Raw genomic sequence first — 20559 nt, 5'->3', positions numbered from 1 at the left:
GTCCCCTAACAAACCCTCTCTCTTTCACTCCTGTTCTCTGAAGAAGCAAGAACCAGTTACATTGAGATCTGGACTCTTATGAGTGAAAATATCTTTTATTAAGACTCACAAGAGATCCAAGATGGCCGCTTGATCAATTTGCTGCACCAGACGCGCTCGATTGAGCACAGCAGTTTGGAAGGAACTGATTTCCCAGTTATGGGGAAGCGGAGGGGGAAAACTCGAGTGTTGCCCTCTACACCGAGCGGAACCCACCTTCAGAATCAGCCGACGCTGGAGCAATACGGGGTGCTTCTTGGACCGAGTAGCACTTCTTCCCCTGCTGTCGGGACCGGCGTGAGTGGGCTGGCCAGCAGTGATGACGGGGTGTCATTCAGCCCCGTTGAATGCATGGGGCCCCCGCAGCCAAGAGGATTGGAAGGAGAAACGAGGTCTGCGTTGCTCTCTCCAGAGAGTGTAGGGCTAACGCAGCGAGGGAACCCGCTTTCTCCGTTGGAAGGCTCAGGAACAGTCACGGGGGAAGAGGAGACCGTGAGTAACCTGAGAAAAATTGTTAACGCCCCCCTCTTGGCTTTAGAAGCGGGAGTAATTCAAAAACCTCCCGTGGTGACTTTAGAAGCACTCTGGGACCTAACTGCAACCATGCATGCCTCTTTTCAACAACAGTCTCTGAAGAATTCATCAGATATAAAGATATTATCCACCATGTCCCTCCAGCAAGCACAAACAATTACAAATACAATTTTTAATCTGGAGAAAATTGGAGGAAAAGTGCAAACAATGGAAGTCCTTAACCAGGGAATGATTAAGGACAGAGACTATATGGCAAGACGTTTGGAATATCTGGAAAATAAATCAAGAAGATTAAATTTGAGATTTACGAATTTCCCTAGATCTCCTCTAATTTCCCACATTGATATGGTAAAAAAAATATTTGATTGAGACTTTGGGTATGTCGAGTGAAAACTTACCCCCTATTGTGCGAGCACAATATTTGCCTAACAGAACTAGTGCGGAGAATATTTCCTCTCAACTTAATAGAGGGAATGAGATGAACTTGACATCTTTTCTAGAATCCTCTTTGGAGGTTGTAACTCAAAGATTAACATTATTAGTTGTTTTTGCTTTGGAAATGGATCGGGACACTGTTTTGAAGCTTTCCTTTAGGCATTTACAATCAACTTTTTTTGGCTCAAAAGTAAGGTTATATCCAGATTTGGCGAGAGAAACTCAGAAACAGCGAAGTGCTTTTTTGGCACTACGCCCGAGAACTCTCGCCATAGGAGCTAACTTTATTTTAAAATTTCCTTGTATATGTAGAATTGTGTATCAAACAAAAATGTTTCAGTTTTTTGACCCAAAACAGTTGATAGACTTCTTGGTTTCTATATTTCTTTTTTTTTTAATTTGAAAAATATTTTTATTTAGTCACATCGTTCCTAATAACATACACATAATCAGCTAACTGCTGTGCAACGGATACAAATAGAGTGAACTCCAGTGAGCAGCAATTATGACTCTTGCAGCACTTATAGCCTGTCTCAAGAAAATATACTGGGTGTGAGAGAGACCTGCAGCTCCCGCAGAGAATAAGAAAAAGGTCGGGCTCCATGGTATCGGGCTGCCCGTCCACCTCTGCAACCTGCTGCGAATCGATCTCCAATAGGCCCTGACCTTCCTGCAAGTCCACCAGATATGTCCCGCTGTGCCCCGAACCCCACAACCCCGTTATTGTAGGGTACGCTGTATATATTTCTAAGGGAGCCAGTATATTCTACAGATGTGAGAGTTCTTCATCCAGAGTTGTTTTATTCTCATGGGAGGATTTGCTGTTGGTAGTTCTGGTTACTTTGAGGAATGGTGAGGTTATTATCCTTCATGTGTTTGCAAGGTGTTTTTGGTGCGGTGCAGTGTAGCAATGTGAGCGGTAGTTGCTTTTGGGGCTCAACTTATTCCAGCAAGGATTTTATGGTCCCCTTTATCTTGAGAAGTGCTTTGCTACATCCCACAGGTTCTGAATTGGTCTGGTGTGGATATTAAGGAAGGAGAAAACAGGTCTTTCTTGCTAATTTTCTTTCCTTTAGTTATACTAAACCAAGGGTTCTCAACCCAGTCCTTGGAACACACCCAGCCAGGCAGGTTTTCAGGATACCCAGAATGAATAGCGTGATAGATTTGCATAGAATGGAGGTAGTGCATGCAAATTTATCTCATGCATATTCATTGTGGATTTCCTGAAAACCTGACTGGCAGGGTGCATCCCGAGGACTGTGTTGAGAACCCCTGCACTAGACCAATCCAGAGGCGCGCACTGGTGTATTAAAAGTTTTCTTGTCTCCTTTAAATTGTTGCACTCTGTAATCTTGCTCTTTTATTCTAGTCAGAAATGATAATTTTCTCTAACAGTTTATGTTTAAATCTGTTTATTGACGTGATACATAGAATACAAACTTAATATTGCAATAATAAAACAATACCAATGCAACAGGCATCTTCCAATCCTTCTTCTGTCGTCAATTTGTGTTTGTTTCCACCCCCCACCCTCCCTTATCCCTTTTCAATATACATGCTCAATGTTATAGGCAAACAGGTTAGATAGTTCAGCAATTCCTTGAGTATTATTACCCCTCATGATATTACACTCTGGCCAATTGTAGATTTGAGACTGTCATTTGAACTTCTAGCAATACTCGCCCCCCCACCCCCCCCCCAAAAAAATCAAAGACGATTCACTATAAAACTTCGTGCTTTGGGTGCTAGCGTTTTTATGTAGGGTTCCCAAATTTCCAAAAACACTTTCCTTCTCCTTGGGGAGGACCCCACCACCCTCCACTCCTGCATTAGCAGCTCGTGCAGTCGATTTCTCCAATGCCAGTACTCCGGTGGCTCTGCTTTTATCCAGGCATTTAAAATAAGTTTCTTCCCTACAATACAAGCTCTGCGAATGAACTGCTGGGCCCCCTTGGTTTGCAATACAAATACTTCATATTTGTCCAGCAAAAAACCCAGGGGTGAAAGTTTTATCTTTCCCTGCACCACTATCTCTAAATATTTTACAATTTGCCCCCAAAAGAATTTTATCTTATGACATTCCCAAAGAGAGTGAAACAGTGTACCCTCCCTCTGCCCACACTTAGAGCACAGAGGGTCCAGGACCCTCCAAAATCTAGACACTTGATATTTTGACATGTATGCCCTATACAAAATTCTATATTGACATTCTCGCAGAGTAGCGTTTCCTGATAAAGTGGGTATACGTGCTGACAATTTCTGGAAGTCTAATTGCAAATTAGGTCTCTGCAGATCTGGAGCCCACCTTTTAAGAATGTGTCCCGTATCCTTGAGCAGAGAAAAGGCACACCCCTCAAAGGATAACTTGACTTCAATCCTTGGGAGCCACTTTTATCAATCTGCGGGTCATATACCATATTGAAGTCCCCCCCCCCCCCTAATATGAGATTTCTCTCTTGATAGGGGCCCAACAGTTCTATTAACATTTTGTAAAATTTTTGATCATATAAATTGGGTGCATAGATGTTACAAAAAATGTATGTAATTTTGCCCCACTCCACTTCTACTAACATGAATCTTCCTTCAATGCTCCTTTTAACTGCCTTGATTCGCAACTGTAGGCCCCTACAGAAAAGCATCAACACACCTCCTTTTTTCCCCACCGCTGGCGAACCCACTGCCACCTCCACCCAGCCTTTCTGAAATTTGCTATGCTCAGCGGCCGTCAAATACGACATCTGCTTTATGCCTCTGCATCGCCTGCAAGACTTTTGTACGCTTAATGGGTGATGAAATCCCCCCCACATTCCAAGATATTAATTTAAGTGTACCCAATCCACTGTCTTAACTAAAAATACTATAGGATGAATGCAGTGGTGTGCTGGAGCCGGCTCGCACCAGCCCGCAAGAGCCGGTTAAATTTTCTTCCGACTTGCGAGCCGGTTGTTAAAAGGCGCGAGCCGGCGAGTCACGTGGTACCATGGTGGAGAGCAGTCGCTGAAAAGCGGAGCTCCCACACTTCCTTGAATATTTATCAGCAAAATCGGCACCCGAAGCGAGTTAAATATAAAGAATACCACTTGTAACACATCAGAGAGGAGAGAGTACGAGACAAGACCGCTCACTCGACAGCTTGTTGGGGGATGGCCTCAAGAATTCAAAAAAGAGAGAAGGAAAAGGGTAAGGCCCTAGATCCCAACATGGCGGACTCCTCGGTGTGCTCCGCGTGGACCGCTGAGATTACCGCGGAGGTTACGGCGGCAGTGGAAGCAGCTTTAGATAAAAAGCTGCAGGCTTTATACGACCGAGCGGAAGCTGCCCACGAGAGACTAGATGGATTTAATCTGGATCTCGACCACATGCAGCAGCGAATCAGCGACATTGAAGATCGCATGCAGGAGCCCGTGGAGCAGAGAGCGGAGCTTCAAAAGAAAGTGCAAGACCTAGAGCACAAGTTAGACGATTTAGAAAATCGAGCAAGGAGGAACAACTTAAGACTTGTTGGGTTACCGGAAAATTTAAAAGACACAGAATTGGTGGGTTTTCTGGAACGCTGGCTCACGGAGACGCTAAGACTAAACAACTTGCAGGATTCATTACGAATTGAGCGAGCACATAGGTTGGGGCCTCGTAGACAATCAAGTGACAAACCCAGAGTGGTAATTATGAAGCTTTTACAATATGGCCACAAGCAGGCGATTCTGAGAGCTATTCGAGCAGGTCAGCCACTGCAATATGAAGGTAAAAAAATTTTATGTTTCCAGGACTATTCAATTAGTGTGGCGACGGCGAGACGGGCTTTTGCCCCAATATGTGCGGAGTTATATGAACGAAAAATTAAGTTCTTTCTGATATATCCGGCCAAACTACGGATCCTTTATGATGGCGAGGAACATACTTATGAGACAGTGGAGAAAGCCAAAGAGTATCTGAAAACGCTGCCAAGTAAGGCAACAAAATGAAATAACACATGGCAGTTAACACCATGTCTGGAAAATGTGACCAATAAGACTGTATAACAACAAGGGACCCTATAAAAAATGAAAAACGGAATGAGCTATAAGCTAGATGGAAGATTTGACATACGCTGAGAGCGCGGATGGAATGCAGGAGAGTTCCAGAAAATATGAGAATAACGGTTGATTAATAACAGCCTGATGAAGACGAAGAAATTGGACGGATGGAATATCCGCGATATGAGACTTAAGAGATGGCGACTTGAGACTTTAGAATAAAGACGGACTAATAGGAGGCTCTGTCTCACTAATAACTCAACATTCTTGTCTTGTAATATCCGACTGCTGTACAAGGTACATTGCAATAAGAGTGGTAATATAGCCGAGAACATAGTCATAATCGGGGCCTATAATTAAACTAGTAAGAGAGGGGGGGGGGGTACCTATACGTGACCGGTTCTATAAGAACTACATGGGGAGAATGGGTCCAGGACAGGGGAAGAGGGGGCATTCGGGGGGGAGGGGGGAGGGAGGGAGGAGGGATTGGGATCAGGAACAGGAAGGGGGGGGAAAGTTAAAAGGTCAGTACAAAGGATTGCATTGTGAAGATATGGATATGAATACGGGGATTGGAGGGAGCCACCTAATGGCGGGGGGCGGGGGCAAGCTGGGATGCTCCCGCCTGCCAGAAAAATGGTGTTCAATGAGAGTTTACATACTGAGCGTCCATAGAACCAATTATGGTTAAGATACTGTCATGGAATGTGGGGGGAATATCATCACCCATTAAACGATCAAAGATATTGCAAGCGCTGAATAGACACAAGGCACAGATAGCCATGTTGCAAGAAACGCATTTGAGTGCAGATGAACATAAAAAACTGTGCCGCTGGTGGGTGGGGGACCTAGTTGATAGCCCAACTTCAAACAAAAAAGCGGGAGTAGCCATCCTATTTAGGAAAGGGGTACAATGCGTGAAGCACAGAAAGATTCAGGACTCCCAAGGTAGATATATTATTCAACATATCACATTAAACAGTAGGCCATTGTTACTGGTCAATATATACGCTCCAAACCAGTATGACAAAAAATTTTTTAAGACACTCCTAAAACATATACAAAGCTTTGACCAGATGCCGACAATAATTGGAGGAGATTTTAATCAAGTATTTGATCCCCTGGTGGATAGCACTGGCCCCTCCCGGATAGGGCCGGTGAATTATACTAGGGGAGTGCCGTGGGTGTGTTCGGAGCTGGAGCTGTTGGACTCCTGGCGCCTGCTACATCCAGGGGATCGTGATTATACCCATTTATCAAGAGCCCATGGCACTCAGTCACGAATAGATTATCTGCTAATATCCCAACGCACGGCGACTCTACTGGAGAAGGCAGAGATTGGTCCCACCCTGGTGTCTGACCATGCAATGATATCGATAACCTTGAAATGGGAAGCGGAACCAAAGGGCCCATATTATTGGAAGTTCCCAAGAGCATTATATTATGATTCCCAATTCCATATATTTCTGAAAGATAAATGGAGGGAATATGGGGAATTTAATAGAGAAAGCTATGAATTAGACCCAATCCTTTTTTTGGGACGCAGCTAAAGCTGTACTGAGAGGGCATATAATATCATACTCCTCCCACAAAAAGAGAATGAGAGAAGCCGAGTTGATACGATTAGAGAAAAGGGTGCGAATGCTTCGACAACTATATGGTAGAACACAGTCACATGCCCATAAAAAATTATTGCTGTTGACACAGGTAGAACTCAACCAATTGATTCACTCTCATACACAAAAGTCTTTGATGTACTATAAATACCAGTTGTACCAACATGCTAACAAGCAAGGAAAACTTTTAGCGAGATTGGCTAGTCAGGTGGGGGGGCGGAGATGGGTAACACAAATTCAAGATGAGAAAGGTACTAGATTTCATACTAATGAGGATGTTAATAGAGTATTTGAAGAATTTTATACCCGCTTGTACTCTCAACCAGAGGATGAGGGACTGGAGGCGACTTCATATCTAGGGGGACAGGTACTCCCAAAGCTCAAAAGCCACCAACAAGAGCTTTTAAATGCAGCCATAACAGAGGAGGAAGTCCAGTGGTGTATACGGGATAGTCCACTCTATAAGTCGCCAGGAGTGGATGGCTTCACCTCAGAGGTATACAAAATTTTAATTGAAGATATTGGGACATGTGTAACTAAGGTCTTTAACAAATATGTAGAAAGAGGTGAACTCCCCAACTCGCTGAAAACGGCGCAAATAATTGTGCTACTGAAGCCGGGCAGAGATCCAACTCAAACAGAATCTTATCGACCTATCTCTTTAATAGCCTACGAAGCTAAATTGTTTGCTAAGATTCTGTCAAATAGACTAGCTAGATTTTTGCCCCACTTGGTGTTGGATCCACAGGTGGGGTTTGTGCGAGACCGCTCAGTAACAAAAAACCTGAGAAAAATTTTGTTAGCATTGGAACACATAACATTGAGTAAAGACCCGTCTATACTGATCAGTTTTGATGCACATAAAGCATTCGATCGAGTGCGGTGGGACTTTATGTTTGGAGTATTGGAAGCATATGGGATCAATGGTTTTTTTGGGGAGGCCATTAAATCGTTGTATAATGGCCCTATGGCGGAGGTGATGACAAATGGACTGATATCTGGACGATTTGAGATAGCTAGAGGCACTAGACAGGGGTGCCCTTTGTCTCCACTTCTATTCGTGCTGGTGATAGACCCTCTAATTCGGGATATTTTGGAATCACCAGAGATAAAGGGGGTAAATATAGGGCTCGAGCATTTTAAGATATCTGCTTTTGCGGATGATTTGTTAGTTATCCTCACACAACCTAGTATATCCTTGCCAGTGGTCTTAGAGACCTTGAAAGAATTTGGTGACTTTTCAGGGTTTGGTCTTAATCTGGACAAATCTGAGATTCAACTGATAAATATGACAGAAACAGAATGGTCACAATTAGCATGCCCACTAAAACGCGCACACAATTCATTTAAATACCTAGGGATACAATTGCCGGGGGATCCTTCCAAACTATACCAGATGAATATAGCCAAATTGTTTGAGTTTACAAAGCGTCTATTAGAAAGATGGGTTAACTTACCGCTATCCTTGATGGGCCGCATATCTTTATTCAATATGATACTCTTCCCGAAGTGGCTGTATTGCTTTCAGGTCTTACCATTATTTCTTTTAAAAAAAGATTGGAGGAAACTGATGAGCATGCTCTCAAGGTTTTTTTGGAATCATAAACGGCCGCAGATAAATTGGCAAACTATGTTAGATTCCTGGGAAGGTGGTGGAATGGGGGTATTGAATCTATTGCGCTATAACAGAGCTTGCTTGTTGAGACATGTGGGGGACTGGATCAAGGAGACGTCCTACCACACACCGCGAGTAGTGGAGGAGAGGTGGGTTAGTCCGCTACACCTACATTATGTGCTGCAGGCCAAACAGTCCTCATTGCCAAAACATATAAAGAACAGTCTGTTGGTTAGACCACTTAGATTGGTGTGGAGAGAATTGAGCCGCCAATGGGCGTTTGATGCACATCAGAGTGGATTGCTACCTATAATGGGGAATGGAGACTTCCTTCCAGGAATGGATAATCTTAGATTTAAAATTTGGAAACAAAAAGGGCTCAAAACTATACAAGACCTGGTAGATTCCACAGGTAGGCTGAAGGGGGTGGAGGCATTGGGGATAGGGGAAAACTCGTGGATGGATGCTTTCGCACATCAACAGATATCTCACTATGTAATAGGGATTCCCAAGCAGTCACTTGTTGTGGATGTGCCCAATAAAATAGATCAATTGTACGAAATGCCTACTGAGGAGGCAGTATCAATATCACTCCTTCACAAAAGGCTTTTACAGCATAAGGTACATCAAACTATGAGCCATCTTCTACTGAAATGGTCAGCAGACCTTGGAAGGGAGGTGACATCGCAAATGTTGCTGAGTTGTTTACGACAGATCCCTAGACGAATAGACAGCGCAGAACTAAGAGAATGTCAAGGAAGGGTGATTTTTAGGGCCTATACATCTAAATCAAGACTTTTTAAAATGGGAGGAGTGGGAGAACCAATTTGTGGGAGATGTGGAAGTGCGCCCTGTACATATTACCACGCTTTGTGGGAGTGCCGGGAAGTCCAGCAGTTCTGGACTAAAATATTTAATTTTTTAGGATACTTGGAACATAAGAGCATTTCGCTGGAACCGGAACAGGCCCTGTTGGGGATGGACGACATGTTTGGGGCTGGTGCTGTCCACCATAATTTGTTGGTATATAAGGCCTGCTTAGTGGGAAAAAAATGCATACTGGTCAATTGGGTCACACAGGAGCCTCTGACATACTGGCAATGGCGTAATAGATTACATGCCTTATTGTTGATGGAGGTCCGGGCTGTCGCTTTGCGATTCAAACGACAAAAAGAATTATTTCTTACTTGGAGAAATTATATACAGGCCCTTGCGCCCCGCGCCCGTAGCAATATTATCAATAAGCTGGGGGACCCTCGCATTCCTACATGACAAGCTCTGTAACAAAAAAAGGTGGCCTTATATCCATGTGACCAAGGAACTGATGCTTCACAAAAAAGGGGGGGGGGGGAAGGGGGAGGGGATCAAAAAAGGGGGGGGGGGAAGGAAAGATTACAGTAAGCTGAACGGGATTATGGATGAGGAGGGGGGGAGGGGGGCAACTTAATTCATGATGAGATTCACTATCTAATGTTATGTAGATTCGTTAAAGAATGTGATAGGATGTTATATTGCGGTGGGAATTAATGGATACTGTTTTTGATAACATTATTGCCAGACTGCATACAAAAGTTTGAAAAAATTGATGACGATGTTAGTCAAAATCAAACAAAAAATTGTTCATATTATTTACAATGTTGGATTTGTATGGTTGGAAATGTCATCAATAAAAATTGTTTTAAAATTAAAAAAAAAAAAAGGCGCGAGCCGGCTCTCCTCCCTTCTTCCCTTCCTCCGGATCTGGTCCCTCACCGACCTGACTCTGAGTCACCTTGCCTTGTCCTTCGAATTCTTCGGGGGAGGCAGTCTTGCCTGCCCGCTGCCGGTTCGCGCTTTAAAAATGGCCGCCGAGACTTCCAGAAGAATTCGAAGGACAAGGCAGGGTGACTCAGAGTCAGGTCGGTGAGGGACTGGATCCGGAGGGAGGGAGGAGAATTCGCTGAACAACTTGGGAGGGGGTGGCAGGGGAGAGAAGGGAGTCACTGGGCATGGGTGGATGGATGGAGGGGAGAGAAGGGTCGCTGGGTATGGGTGCATGCAGGGCAGGGGAGAGTAGGGTCGCTGGGTATGGGTGCATGGAGGGCAGGGCAGAGGAGAGGAGGGTCACTGGGTATGGGTGCATGCAGGGCAGGGGAGAGGAGGGTCGCTGGGTATGGGTGCATGCAGGGCAGTGGAGAGGAGGGTCACTGGCCATGGCTGAATGGAGGGCAGGGGAAAGGAGGGTCACTGGGTATAGGTGCATGCAGGGCAGGGGAGAGGAGGGTCGCTGGGTATGGGTGCATGGAGGGCAGGACAGGGGAGAGGAGGGTCACTGGGTATGGGTGCAGGCAGGGCAGGGGAGAGGAGGGTCACTGGACATGGGTGGATGGAGGGCAGGGGAAAGGAGGGTCACTGAGTATGGGTGCATGCAGGGCAGGGGAGAGGAGGGTCACTGGACATGGGTGGATGGAGGGCAGGGGAGAGGAGGGTCACTGGGTATGGGTGCATGCAGGGCAGGGGAGAGGAGGATCACTGGGTATGGGTGCATGGAAGGCAGGGGAGAGTAGGGTCGCTGGGTATGGATGCATGGAGGGCAGGGGAGAGGAGGGTCACTGGGTATGGGTGCATGCAGGGCAGGGGAGAGGAGGGTCACTGGACATGGGTGGATGGAGGGCAGGGGAAAGGAGGGTCACTGGGTATGGGTGCATGCAGGGCAGGGGAGAGGAGGGTCGCTGGGTATGGGTGCATGCAGGGCCGGGGAGAGGAGGGTCACTGGACATGGGTGGATGGAGAGCAGGGGAAAGGAGGGTCACTGGGTATAGGTGCATGCAGGGCAGGGGAGAGGAGGGTCGCTGGGTATGGGTGCATGGAGGTCAGGGCAGGGGAGAGGAGGGTCACTGGTGCATGCAGGGCAGGGGAGAGGAGAGTTACTGGGTATGGGGGCATGGAAGGCAGGGGAGAGCAGGGTCGCTGGGTATGGGTGCATGGCGGGCAGGGCAGGGGAGAGGAGGGTCACTGGGGTATGGGTGCATGCAGGGCCGGGGAGAGGAGGGTCACTGGACATGGGTGGATGGAGAGCAGGGGAAAGGAGGGTCACTGGGTATAGGTGCATGCAGGGCAGGGGGGAGGAGGGTCGCTGGGTATGGGTGCATGGAGGTCAGGGCAGGGGAGAGGAGGGTCACTGGTGCATGCAGGGCAGGGGAGAGGAGAGTTACTGGGTATGGGGGCATGGAAGGCAGGGGATAGCAGGGTCGCTGGGTATGGGTGCATGGCGGGCAGGGCAGGGGAGAGGAGGGTCACTGGGGTATGGGTGCATGGAGGGCAGGGGAGAGGAGGGTCACTGGGTATGGGTGCATGCAGGGCAGGGGAGAGGAGGGTCTCTGGGTATGGGTGCATGGAGGGCAGAGGAGAGGAGGGTCGCTGGGTATGGGTGCATGGAGGGCAGGGGAGAGGAGGGTCACTAGGTATGGGTGCATGCAGGGCAGGGGGAGAGAAGGGTCACTGGACATGGGTGGATGGAGGGCGGGGGGGAGGAGGGGAGAGAGAAGAAATGCTGTACATGGATGGAGGGGAGGGAAGAGTGAGGAAGGAGATGAGATGAAGGAAAAGGAAGAGAGGAGAAAAACTGTACATAGATGAAGAAAATAGGCAGAAGCTGAGGACCAGAAATGAAGAAGAAAGGAGAAAAGGAAAGAAATAAATGGAAAGGAAGCCATGGAAACGGAGTTAAGAGGACAGATAGCAGCAGAATCGGATACTGGGCCAGCATGATCAGAAAAACAGTCACCAGACAACAAAGGTAGAAAAAAATCATTTTATTTTCATTATTTTTCCCCGCCTAAACCCATCTCCCCCCTTTCTCTATCTCTGTTAATGGCTCTCACATCCTCCCTGTCTCCTCGGCTCATAACCTTGGAGTCATCTTTGATTCCTCTCTCTCCTTCTCTGCCCATATTCAACAGATCGCCAAAACTGGTCGCTTCTTTATCTACAATATTAGCAAAATTTGCCCCTTCCTTTCTGAATACGCTGCCAGAACCCTTATCTATACCCTTGTCGCCTCTCGCTTGGACTATTGCAATTTACTTCTCACTGGTCTTCCGCTCAGCCATCTCTCTCCTCTCCAATCTGTCCAAAATTCTGCGGCACGACTTGTTTTCCGCCAGAATCGTTATACCCACACTAGCCCGCTCCTCAAGTCACTTCACTGGCTCCCTGACCGCTTCCGCATTCAGTTTAAACTTCTTGTACTGACCTTTAAATGCATCCACTCTGCAGCCCCCCACTACCTCTCCGCTCTCATCTCTCTCTACATTCCTCCCCGTGAACTCCGCTCACTGGACAAGTCTCTCTTGTCGTCGTCCTCCTTCACTGCTAACTCCAGGCTTCGCTCCTTTTCTCTCGCGGCACCTTATGCCTAGAATAGACATCCTGGACCTATATGTCTAGCTCCATCTCTACCTGTTTTCAAATCTATGCTGAAAACCCACCTTTTCACTGCTGCTTTTGGCTCCTAGCCACAATTGCCCTCCCCTTGTCCCTTCCTCCCTTCTCACCCCTTACTTCCCTCACTCGTAACTGTCTTGTCTGTCTGTATTATTTAGATTGTAAGCTCTTTTGAGCAGGGACTGTCTCTTTGTATCAGGTGTTCAGCGCTGCGTGCGTCTGGTAGCGCTATACAAATGCTAATAACAATAATATAGTGTTTGGAATATGTTCACTTTGAGAATTAGGTGCTCAGCATTAAAAGTTTATATTTATTTACTTATTTATGGCATTTTATCGCACATTAAACATGAATTAGATTGGAACCTGGGATCATTTAATTTTTTTTTTCCTGGAGTAATGCATTGCCCCCCCCCCCCCCTCCGGCTCAATCCCCGGCTATAGCCAGCTCTGCAATTGGGGGGGGGGGGGCGCAGAGGGGGACCGGGGAGAGAGCCTGTTGTTAAACATTTACCAGCACACCACTGGATGAATGTGATCTAAAGTGCGAGGACACACTCCCCCAGCCCCTGGGCGCCCCCTCTTCCAATCCACAAGTCGCTTTTCGCGCCCCCTGCCAAGTTTTCCCTTTTTGTCCTCCATCCAGACACCTGTGTAACAGAGAAAAAAACCCAAAAAACCTTCCTCGACCATCTCCCTTCCTCCCTCTCCCCTCTCCCAATCCCCCCTCTTTTATATTGCCCCCCCATCCGCAAAGATTGTTCTCGCTAGAGAATGGGTCATGCCCTCGCTTATCAATATCAACACGTATAACCAGCATTCCCTTCTATTAGTCCACACATTTATCTTGGAGTTATCATCCTCTTTTATCCACCATTGATCGTTCTAACTACTAGAGTTCTAAGATCTCTTTCTTTAACTACAAATAGTGTCCAATATTAATGTCCATTATTCCACTGCTGTCGCTTCACCTGGGCACTACGCCATCTGTGAGTCGACCGCCTCTTCCTGTTAGCCATATCCTTTCATGGACTCTGCGGGCTACTGGATCCTGCCTGTCCACTCTCCACTGCTATTCCGCTGTCCATTTGGTTTACAAATTGCAGTGCCTCCACGTGGGATTGAAAAAAGTGTTGCTTGCCATCGTACTGAATTTTCAGTTTGGCTGGGAGCATCAGAGCAAAACGAGCCTTCTTCTCATAGAGGCGCTTGCAGATCTCTGTAAATTGCTGACGCTGGGCCGCAGCTGAAAAATCTTGAAAGCAAAGAATGTTATGGGTTTCATATTGTATCTTTCCTCTCAAACGCCATTCCCGCAGGATTTCTTGCTTGTGAGTGTAGTTAAGCACTTTACAGATGACAACTCTCGGTTTCTCCATGTCTTGCCTGGTCTGACCCAGCTGATGCGCGCGTTCAATTTTCAGCGAGTTCTCCAGCTGCTGCAGATTTAACACTTTGGGGAGCCACGATTCTAGGAAATCCCTTAACTCCACTTCTTGCAGTGTCTCAGGAAGTCCTACCAGTCTGAGGTTATTCCGTCTAGATCTATTTTCTAGATCTTCCACCTTCAATTCTAATAAGTCCAACTTGTTCTGCATTTCTTTTTGCTGGGTTTCATTTTGCAGGCATTGATCTTCAACATCAGATAGCCATTGCTGAAACCCCGACAGGTCCATTCGCAGCCCTTCAAGCTTCCCATCCATCTGTTCAATCTGGTCTGAGATTTTCTGCAGCTTTTTATCCACAGATCCTTCCAACAGGGACGAGACCTCCGCTGCTATTTCTACCGCCCAGGCTGAGCTCACCAACTCACCCGTGGGGCAGGCCTCCGCCATCTTGCCCTCGCCCACGCGACCCCGCGCTCCTGCCTTCCGATTAGATTTTGTTGTCATTCTGACCTCGCTCCGAGTGTTCGGACCCTCTGCCCACTGCTGAGGTGTTCCCACCGCTTTTACCAATCGTGGGTTTACTGTCTGGTTTTTGACGGTGCTGGGGTCTAGATGTTATCAGCAGGGCCTCGGAGCTCTAAGATGCGGCGTCCTTCCCTCAGTCTAGCATCACATGACCGTTTTCTCTAACAGTTTAATTTCCAAAACTTGGTAACATTATATTAAGATGAGTACTTTAATACAACAGCTCAAGTCAAAAGGAAAATAAGTTGTCCATTGTTTTGTCATTCAGAATACTGAGCTGCTGGGGCTGCAGGGTGCCCTTATTGGGCAAAGTACTCAGGACCTTTTTGCTTCTTTGTCTCCAACCACTGGTTTGGTGGATGTACATAACCCACTGATTCTGGATTCGTCTAGTGTGACTAAAGAAAATAAAATTAGTAGATAAGACCTATTTTCTCTTTGGATCTTGGGGCAAAGGTGATCTCCTTGGGTAATTTTAAAGGAAAGGGTATCTCTGTATGTATAATCTCCTTTTTATGAGATAATGTTTTACTGCAGAATCAGACTTTCTTCAGGTAACGTAGGTCGGGGTGGGGGGCCGGTCTCAAGTCACTTGTTGGTTAGCTTTGCGATGTTTGCAGGTTTGAATTTTGGATAGGTCTTTGGTCTTTTGATATGTCCTAATAAGGCCAGTGATCTTTAAGGGATCAATTTAAGAAGACATCAAGGATAGGATCACCTTGGACCATACCAGCAAGAGCTGGCAAGTACCAGAGGGCTAGTGAGCTCACTTAATTAGACCATAGAAGATAATGGCAAAGCAGTTCCCTTGCCTTCATTGCACCTCATCTCTAAATGCCTCAGCATGAGTGTATACAGGCCTGGAGAGTGTACACCTTAGGTGTAGGAGCTCTGAGAGCTATCATGGCTTCTTTTCACACAGTCTGGGTGGAGCTTGGGTACATCCCAGTAGTCTGGCATAGACGATAAGGAAGGGGAAATTTTGTCTTCCCTGTTCCTTTCCTTTCCTTGTGTTTCTCCAGTCTAGTCTAGAACCCACTTGTAGAAGCCATGGCATTCAAGAGCTCTCAGACAAATTCAGAAAGCTAACAGTTGAGTGTGTTGTAAAACAATGTTTTTGACTGTTTCACTGTTGTCTTTGGTGGTTAATTGGAAACCGAAACATTACAATTGCCTTTGGTTGTCTTAGCTTTGATATAGGATACTGAAATGCTGAGGAGCTGAAGTCAGCACTGATTCCCTATAAGGGGAGTGAAGTCAGCTCTGAGCTTTTTTTTTTTTTCCTGGGTCCATCTACTGGCAGAGGGACATAACCAACTCATCTGAACTGGTCTGGCAGGATTCAAGGAAAGAACATAAACAAGCAAGCCCAAATTTCACCTTATTATAGTGGTGTGAAAGTGAGGCTTCAAGAGGCAGGGAAAAATAGGTAGGTGAGATGGGGCTTGGACTTTCTGATGTGCTCTCATGCTTCTGTTTTTATGCTACACACAGTGGTGGATCACAGGGGCAGGGGCAACTGCTCATCCAGACTGTAAAACTGGCTTTCTCTATCACTAATAATGTCATTCGCCTGAAGCCTCCCTCTGATATTGTGTCTCCCCTGGAGCAAGCTCTCACTCAGCATGGTATGTATCTACTACTACTACTACTACTTATCATTTCTATAGCGCTACAAGGCATACGCAGCGCTGTACACCATACACAAAGACAGTCCCTGCTCAAAGAGCTTACAATCTAGATAAGACAGGAGACAGAAAGACAATTAAGGGTAAGGGAATAAAGAGGTGAGGATAAAAGGACAGGGCAAGTGAGCAGTGGTTAGGAGTCAAAAGAGGTGGGCTTTAAGTTTGGACTTGAAAACGGCCAAAGAGGGGGCTAGACATACAGGCTCGGGAAGTTGAGGTGCAGCAAGGTAAAAGGAATCATTCCATGATAATTCTAGAAACTCATTAGAAGTCTCAGTACAGTTTTAACATGGTATCAGGGATCCTGGGGATTATGTCATTTCGAAGCCTGACAAGAGCCTGTTACTGATGCGGTTGTTGTATTCATCTGCACACGTACCTTGCTTGTTCATCATTATGATCATCCTGTGAGTGCGTATATGCGTGTGTGGTATTTCCTCATTTCTGTAGTGTATGTACTGATGTTGGCTTTTGGGACCAGAAACCCTTTCTACTTTTCGCTCTTTGGCTCTGATCTATTACCTTCTTTCTAGGCGCTCATGGAAACAATCTCATTGCTGTCCTCGCCAAGTACATCTACCACAAGCATGATCCTGCTCTGCCACGCTTAGCTATCCAGCTTTTGAAACGTCTGGCTACGGTAGGACTTACCTTGGATTGTGGTGGGGTTGGAATATCTTTCTTAGTGCTTTGCCAAGCAGCAGTTCCTTGAAAATCTTTTGTAAATTTTTTAAAGACATGTCAGGTTATGTTCTACCATTTCTTGAACTGTGAAACATAAGTATCACTGTTAATTGTTAGAAGCTTTTAATTTCAAGAAATGTGAAATCTACTGAGGCAGTGTTTCACTGTTGTGGGGGTAGGAGCAGTCAGATCAGACATCTGTGGTCTTCTGTGAGGAGGGAGGGGAGAGTATTTGAACAGCTGGCCAGAGAACTTGGGACCAGCTGTGGGCTAGTGGTAGGGGACATGCATCCAGAAGGAGCAGATACAGTCTCAGGAGCAGGTAGAAACAAACACTACAGTGTGTCAGAACAGTTATATATGGGAATTTGCCAAAGTTCATGGTTTTATTGTAGTAGATTTCTTGTCATTCTTTCTGATGAAGCTGGTGCATTGCTTTTACTCTGTAGTAAGACTTCCTTATTAAAGAGATGTCAAGAACTTGACTTGCAGTATTACTGGATATTTTGTTGTACTCTTCCCAGACTTTTCTGAATTGTTACAAATTTATCATTGGTATTGACCAGTAAAATCCTGTTGACAGTACCTACCGTACCTTCCCAGAATATGAGCAGAGCTTGTTGTTGGAATTGGGGGTGGGGGGGGGTGCCATCTTTATTTTGCTTAATTTAACCCTTCTCAGATTGTGATGTTGGTTTGTACCTAGTTTAGAATGAGCATCCCTGGTATTGGGTGCCTGCTTGCAGGGAGGACAGATTCAAGAAGTCTAAAAATAATCAAACCATTTTTGATATGAGCTAGGTATCCCATTGCCTTCTTTGCTTTTATCTGCATGTGAGAGGGATATAGGTGGAACTGGAGATGGAGACTGGCTGTCATTTTTGGAAGAATGCCATGTGAGGACTATAACGTATGTTTATGCTTCTAGGTGGCTCCAATGTCTGTATATGCCTGTCTGGGCTGTGATGCAGCTGCCATCCGTGATGCTTTCCTTATGCGTCTGCAGAGTAAGATTGAAGACGTTCGTGTTAAGGTCATGATCCTGGAATTTCTTACCATTGCTGTAGAGACACAACCTGGGCTTATTGAACTATTCTTGAACCTGGAGGTGAAAGATGGCAGTGAGGGGTCAAAGGTAAGTGAATTGGATACTCTTAAAGGCATAAGGCTGTGAGATTTGTGCATATTACATGTGTATACTGGTTTCAGAAGACTGAACTAGCTACAGAATGTAGGACAACTCTAGAACAAGGGGAAACAGTTGGTTAATTGGTGAGGCAGCAAGAGAAGAGGGTAAGAAAAGATTCAGTTTCATACTTTGAACTTTTCTTGATCTTTAGCAGCAGTGAAGATCCAGTAGAAGATTCAATAGTTCTCCAAAAGACCCAGCTGTATGGTGGCTGACATATAAAATAGGGCCTAGTTCTTTCCCATCTTCTTCTGGCTCTGAATTCAGCAGGCAAACAGAAGGATATATAAAGTGCTGTGGGGGAGAAGGGGAGCAGCAGAAGAAGTGAAGAGCATGTTCTTAATCTGTCTTCCTGCTCTTGCCAAAGGGTCCTCTTCTGTTACTACTACTGCTTTGGCTAATGCCATCACATGGCTGCGTTCTGTTGGAGGAAGAAGTAGAGTCGGTGGTGTAGAGAGAGACTTGAAGGAGAGTACAGCAGAAACATTTCTGGGAGAGAACCCAGTGAGAGAACACAGGGATTGTGTCGGGGAGAGCAGGTGGATATCAGACAGAACCCGGAAAGAAAGAGAAAGCAAGTCAGGAGAGCTTAGGACAAGCAGGAGAGAGAGACCAGCCAGAGCCTGTGGAGATCTTGTATCTGGAGCTGGGAACAGAGCTATGGGTGAAATGTCTAATCCCTGCTGCAAAGAGGGGATACAGTTAGCCAAGGGGGAGCAGCAGCATCTTCTCTTTCTGCTGAATGTTACCACAGCAGCAGCATGAGCCAAGGGAAATAGAAGGATCTACGGAAAGACAGGGCCTGGAAACAAGAGTAAACTGTGTGGAAATTGCAGACCATAAGGGATGATAGATGGAGGGCTGCGAAAGGTGCTTATTAATATTTGGTTTTGGTAATGAATCGCCTAGTGTAAATATCGTCACATACTGCTGAGTCCATATATCTGTACCTTCAGGAATGATGGGTTAAATCTGGATTTTGGGTACACAGAAGTTTTAAAAAAATGGAAAAGCCTTTAGAAGAAGCATTTTTGTTTGTATCTTTTTTTTGTTGTTGTTACATTTGTACCCCGCACTTTCCCACTCATGGCAGGCTCAGTGCGGCTTACATGGAGCAATGGAGGGTTAAGTGACTTGCCCAGAGTCACAAGGAGCTGCCTGTGCCTGAAGTGGGAATCGAACTCAGTTCCTGAGTTCCCCAGGACCAAAGTCCACCACCCTAACCACTAGGCCACTTAGATTTCCTAAGATTCATCACTGTGGTGATGTTTTCAATGACGAAACATTTTTGTCCATGAATTCTTCTGAAACAAAGAATATTGCATTTCCAAAGTGTTGTCTTCAGTATATCTGAGATGCCCATGGGTTGGGATTATCCCCAAAAGTTGGTTTCTTCAGCTTGATCTGCTCACCTTCCCTTCAGGAATTCCAGATTGGTGAATGGAGCTGCCTGCAGGTGGTGCTTGAACTGATTGACACACAGCAGCAGGAGCAGTACTGGTGCCCACCTCTGCTGCACAGGGCTGCCGTTGCTTTTCTTCATGCTTTGTGGCAGGACCGTCGGGACAGTGCCATGACAGTCCTGAGGATCAAGTGAGTAGCTGATTTCCATCTTCTATGCCAGTCTTTTTTTTTTTTTTTTTAAGTATGTTTATTATTTTCCACGTATCAATATCCACTATGCCAGTCTTCTATTCAGATTTTCTCTTGTCTTATACATACTTAATCCTGCATCTGGTAGTGAGGATTCAGAGTGGGTTATCCATTCTTTATCATCCTGGAGCAGGTAAGGCTTAATTTCACCTTCATTCAGAGGAAAGGGACATTATCAGTAGTGTGCTACAAGGATCGGTTCTTGGGCCAGTTCTTTTTAACATTTTTTTAAGCAATATTGACGAAAGGTTGTCTGATAAGGTTTGGCTCTTTTCAGATGGTACCAACTCTGATTGAGTGGATAACATGAGATGGGATCTAGAATTTTGCAGCTAAAATTTAAAGCTAAAAAATGCAAGGCCAAGCATTTGGGCTGCAAAAACGTAAGGAAGCAGTATAGCATAGGGGTGAAATACTTTTGTGCAGGACTTGGGAGTGATTGTATCTGATGATCTTAAGGTGGCCAAATAGGTAGAAAGAACGAAGCAAAAGCCAGAAAGTTGCTAGGGTGCATGGGGAGAGGAGTAGTCAGCAGAAAAAAGGTGGTGATTGTGCCTCTATATGTATTTGGTGAGACTCTATTTAGAGTACCGTGTACAATTCTGGAGACCAGACCTTCAAAAAGACATAAACAGGATGGAGTCTGTCCAGAGGGTGGCTGCTAAAATGGTCAGTGATCTTTATCATAAAGCATATTGAGTCAGACTTAAAGATCTTAATATATATACTTTGGAAGAAAAGAGGGGAGAGTG

General features: G+C 45.7%; 1 protein-coding gene across 5 annotated transcripts in view; it reads left to right on the top strand.

The window, feature by feature from the left end:
- NUP188 (nucleoporin 188) overlaps positions 1-20559 on the top strand; it is a 188524-nt gene that overhangs the window by 93919 nt on the left and 74046 nt on the right. For all 5 annotated transcript variants that reach the window (XM_030207867.1, XM_030207866.1, XM_030207863.1 and 2 more), the window contains exons 24-27: positions 16088-16221; positions 16815-16921; positions 17894-18100; positions 19578-19747. In XM_030207867.1, the coding sequence (XP_030063727.1) occupies positions 16088-16221; positions 16815-16921; positions 17894-18100; positions 19578-19747 (618 nt within the window). The remainder of the gene's footprint in view (positions 1-16087; positions 16222-16814; positions 16922-17893; positions 18101-19577; positions 19748-20559) is intronic.

Source organism: Microcaecilia unicolor, chromosome 6 (genome assembly GCF_901765095.1).
Source record: "Microcaecilia unicolor chromosome 6, aMicUni1.1, whole genome shotgun sequence".
NCBI classification, from domain to species: Eukaryota; Metazoa; Chordata; class Amphibia; order Gymnophiona; family Siphonopidae; genus Microcaecilia; species Microcaecilia unicolor.
The sequence above is the reverse complement of the archived record's forward strand: the minus strand, read 5'-3'. Positions and strand labels throughout refer to the sequence as shown.